Raw genomic sequence first — 4401 nt, 5'->3', positions numbered from 1 at the left:
GGGGGGGGCGGATTCCCAGTCCACACTCAACCAAAAGCATGGCCGAGCTCCGGCCGCGACTCCCCGCCCCCGGACAACACACAGGGCACCAGATCCCCTCCGTGGAGCTAGTCGTCGATCTCCCCGTCCGAGGCGTGTCGCGAGTGCTCGCTGCCGGACGCGGCCGAGTGGAACGACGGCGGACTCGACAGGTGGTCCGAGATGTAGAGTTCCTCCAGCGGAGCATCCCCATCGAGGGAGGACAGGGAAAGCTCGTCCCCGGTCAGGGCGCTGCTGTCGCCACCATCCCCACCGTCGCTGGCGCCGCTGCCATGCTGGGGCCGGTGCTGCTGCCGCTGCTCCCGCCGGGGCAGACCCGGCGACCAGGACCGGTCACCGTCCGGAGTGTGGCGGGGGCGGCGAGTGCCGCCGCCGCCGCCGCCGCCGCCGCCGCCGTCGCCGCTGCTGCCGCTGCTTGAGTGGCTGCTCGCGGTCGGCGACCGCCGGTCATCACTGGGCACCTCGCCGTCGCTCATGTACACATCGATCTCCCCCTCATCGGAGGCCATGTCCAGGTCGCCGTCGCTGGACAGGGCGCCCTCCTCTTCGGACTCCTCCGAGGAGCCGGCCGGCTGCTGATGGCGCTCCTCCTCCGGCACCGGATGCGGAACCACGTACAGGTGATTGTTCAGCGGATCGAACTTCAACTGCTCGGCCCGCAGGCAGGGCCGAATGCCATGGCGCACGGCCTGGCCCACGACCGCCTGGATGTCGGCGATGTGCTCGACCACCAGGTTCAAGCACAGGCTGGCCACCCAGGCATCCAGCGTGATGAAGGGGAAGGGCACAATGTCGCTGGCAAGGAACCCCGGCACCTGGGCGCGGAAGTGCAAGATCCGCTGCTGGATCGCCAGCGAGGTGGCCTGGCGCTGCTCCTCGAGGGCGCTCGCCGCCAGGGGGTCCGACTGGTCGTCAACCACGCCGCCCTCCTCTTCGCCCTCTGCATGTGCGTGTGCGTGTGCATGTGCGCGCGCGCGTGTGTGTGTGTGTGTGTGGCGTTTGTTTCCCGAGAGGAGGGTTAGTCGCGCCCTTTCATTGGCCCACCTCCCGTATGGCAAAAGGCACACAGACAGCAGGCGAGGGATGCACGAGAGGAGGGACGAGGGAAAAGGGCGACACACAGGCGCAGATGTGCGACGAATGGCAAAGGAAGCCGGGCCTCGCCCCCGGCCCTCCCCCCCCCCCCCCCCCCCCTGCCGGGGACGGATGTACGCACCAAAGTGGAAAGGAGCCACAACCCAGTTGACTGAGGGGGTGGTGGCCTCGATCGGCGGCGCGAGTGGCACGCGGAACACCAAGCGCATGGTGTCTTTTTCGCCCCCAACCCACCGACCCACCCGGAAAAGCACCCACACAGCGAGCAGTGACCATACTGTCAGATGCAACATGATTGCAGGGCAATGGTCACCGGAAAAAAAAGCACATGGCGATGCTGCGGAGCGAAGGGAGGAGGCAACGCACAGCTACTCCGGCGAATGTCAAAGCTCACAATTCGATTCATCGAGGTCATGTCCATCTTCATGCGTGTAAATATACACATGTATGCATATGTGCATATGTATGTGTGCATGTGCATGCGCATGCGCATGCCTCACGGTTAGCAGAAGCCCCGCCGCAGTGTGCGTCTGGCGGAGAGTGAAAGGCCAAAGGCCAAAGGGCGAGACACAAAAGGGAGCAGGCCACCTCCGCATGTACCTCATCATAATGGCAGGCCTCCACATGGGAATCGCACTGGCGTACTGTGGCCATGAGCTTCTCGATGGCGGCGATCTCCGCACGCGCCTGTCCCAGGTCCAGCGTTGCCTCGAGTCGGGGCAGCTGCAGCTGCGGCTTGCGCTTGACCAGCCCCGACGTCAGAGCAAAGCCCACCAGGAGATTGGTCCGTTCCAGGAGCCGGTCCAACACCCGCCGGGCCAGGGTCCGGCGAGAGTCAACCCCATCGAAGATGACATCCGCCGACTGGCCAGCGCTTCGGCCGATGCGCTGCAGCCAGCCATACGTCCGGGCCCGGCCACTGCCACCGCCCGAGCCGAGACCGGCGGCCCCGGCCCCCGGGGGCCCGGTAAAGTTGCCCACCTCGCGGCCGGCCTCATCGAAAAGGTCCGGCGCCCCGCGACGGTGCTCCTCGGGAGCTCGCTCCAGCAGCTGGTCCAGCACCGGCAGCATGAACCCGAGAGAGCTGCTCTCCGCCACGACCAGCAGCGGCTGGGCCAGGCGCTCGGCCAGGGCACCGGGCGCGGCCGACGCATCGGTCAGCCCGCTGGCAGCCAGACTGTCCACCAGTGCCCGGACTTGCGGCGAGTCCGGGTCCCCGGACTCCAAGGCCTCCAGCACTGCCTCCAAATCCACAGCCAGGGAGAGGATCTTGAAGTGGAAGGTGGCCGCCGGGGTCCCGGTCGCCGGGTACACCAGATGCAAATCCAAATACATGGGCGAGGCAATGCGATCCAGGGCACAGGGGGCCGCATCGGCGGGCTCGGGCTCGGGCTCGGTGTCGGCATCGGCATCGGCATCGACCTCGGCATCGACTTCGGCATCGGCATCGGCCGTGGCCGTGGCCGGGGCCGGGGCCGTCCGGCGCGCCTTTCGCCCGCCCGCCAGGGCCCCCAGGAACATGGACGAGCCGAGGGCCTCCGAGGCGCGCTGGCGCTCCGACCGGGCAACATTCTCCTCGATGACATCGCCCACGACATTGATGGACACCAGCGGCCGCATCATGTAGGACAGGTCGGCGGTCAAATCGCTGGCCGACTGGCCCGGGCGTCTGAGCCCGGCATAGTAGGCATTCTTCTCGCGCGCCAGCTCGCTGAAGATGTCGTACGCCCCGCGCAGCTCCGGCGTCAGGGCGTCCAGCCGCTCCTCCAGCGTCGTCTGATCCAGGCTGAAGGTGTTGCTGATGGACTGGAATTGGTAAACCAGAGTCTCGGCCGACGTCAGCAAGTCCTTCAGTGTGCGCTGGTGCTCGCTCCCGGCGGCCACCAAGTTCCGGCGCTCCTGGCGGATGCGCTCCAGGGAGACGCTCATTCTGTCGGCCATGGGCATGCACATGCGCAGGTGTTAGTGTGCATATCTATATATAGATAGATAGATATGCGCGTGTGGGGGCAGGCATGGGGAGGAGGGGGGGGGGGTCGGGCCGGGGAGCGGTGCGTGGCACGCGCCGAGAGGCCGGGCATTGGCGCACTCTTTCAGTTGGTCCAGCTCACGCGTCAGGAGGCCGATGTTCTCGCGGTGGAGGTGGTCATTGAGAATCGGATCCTGCTCCTCAGCCACAGGGGCCAAGTCCGAGGTGTCCGGCGGGCCGGGCAGTGGCCGGTCGAGCTTCAAATCGTGGTACTTGTAGCTGGCAGGCAAACACAGTCAGCGAGGCGGGCAACACACACACACACAAACACAAACACAGGGAACGCGGGGAGGGCAATGGGCGCGTGCAGGCAGCATGGCGCACGTCTTCTTGCGCAGATTCATCACAGCGGTCACCAAGTGCGAGCGCTCGGACCGGAGCTCGAGCAGGCGCTGCCGGGACTTGGACGCGCGTTTGGTGAGCTCGTTCGACCGGCGCCGCAGCGTTGCCACATGGAGCTGCACCTCGCGGCTCAGGGTCCGAACGGAAGCCAGCACGGCCGGAGTCTCTGCGCGGCCGAGGAGCTGCGGCAGCTGAAGCATGTGGCAGGTGGCGGGTGCGGGCCGTGAGCCGAGACATTCGGAGGAGGGAGGCAACGCGGGGCAAGCCCGGGAGGTCAGTGGCCGGCCGGTGGGGGCGGCGACAGGCCAGGCGCGGAGGCCCAGGTGCTGGACAGAAAAAGGGGAAGGGAGGGCGGGGGTGGGGCATGCGTACCCCGGAGTCGGCGCACTCCGGGCCATCGGGGTCGAAGAAGTCCTCGGCGATATCGCGCAGACGCTCGACCAGCTGTCTCCCTCGCCGGGCGTACTCGGCCGTCGGCAGGGCCGGAGCCTGGCCGAGGGGCAAGTGATCGGAGTTGGGCTTAAAGGAGTCCATTCAGTGGCTCCGCCGTGGGTCTCGGGGCGTTTGGGCCGGATGCGGAGGCCGGGGGGCCAAGACGGGAGAGACACAGGGGGGGAGGCGAGGCGGGGCGGGGCGGGAGCAGGGGGCACGAATTGGAGGGCGGGGGACGGGCAGGGGAGAACGGCACGCGAGGCGATGGGGGGAGGGCAGGCGGAAAACGGTGGAGGATGCCCGCGGGCGTGGGGGGCCCACGCACCGCCATGGCCGGTGGCTCAAGAGTCGCAGGCACAGGGAAAACATCGTTGGCAGATGGGGCGCAAAGTTGGGTCTATTGAATGTGGGCGTGGTGGCTTGTGCGTGCGTGCGCAGGAGAGGGGCGGGGGGGGGGGGGGGGG

At 67.5% G+C, this 4401-nt stretch overlaps 1 protein-coding gene across 1 annotated transcript; it reads right to left on the bottom strand.

Moving 5' to 3' along the window:
* Positions 1-107: 107 nt before the first annotated feature.
* H696_01993 (hypothetical protein) lies at positions 108-4223 on the bottom strand (the record flags this gene model as incomplete). Its single annotated transcript, XM_009495892.1, has 7 exons — positions 3878-4223; positions 3488-3696; positions 3224-3382; positions 1735-3064; positions 1501-1555; positions 1256-1348; positions 108-979 (listed from the first exon to the last, which is right to left on the bottom strand). The coding sequence occupies exons 1-7, from the start codon at positions 4037-4039 to the stop codon at positions 108-110; spliced, it is 2880 nt and encodes a 959-aa protein (XP_009494167.1). The 5' UTR covers positions 4040-4223.
* Between the last annotated feature and the right edge of the window lie 178 nt (positions 4224-4401).

The sequence above is a fragment of the Fonticula alba genome (assembly GCF_000388065.1).
Source record: "Fonticula alba strain ATCC 38817 unplaced genomic scaffold supercont2.3, whole genome shotgun sequence".
Classification (NCBI taxonomy): domain Eukaryota; order Rotosphaerida; family Fonticulaceae; genus Fonticula; species Fonticula alba.
This window is presented reverse-complemented; position numbering and strand designations above follow the sequence as displayed.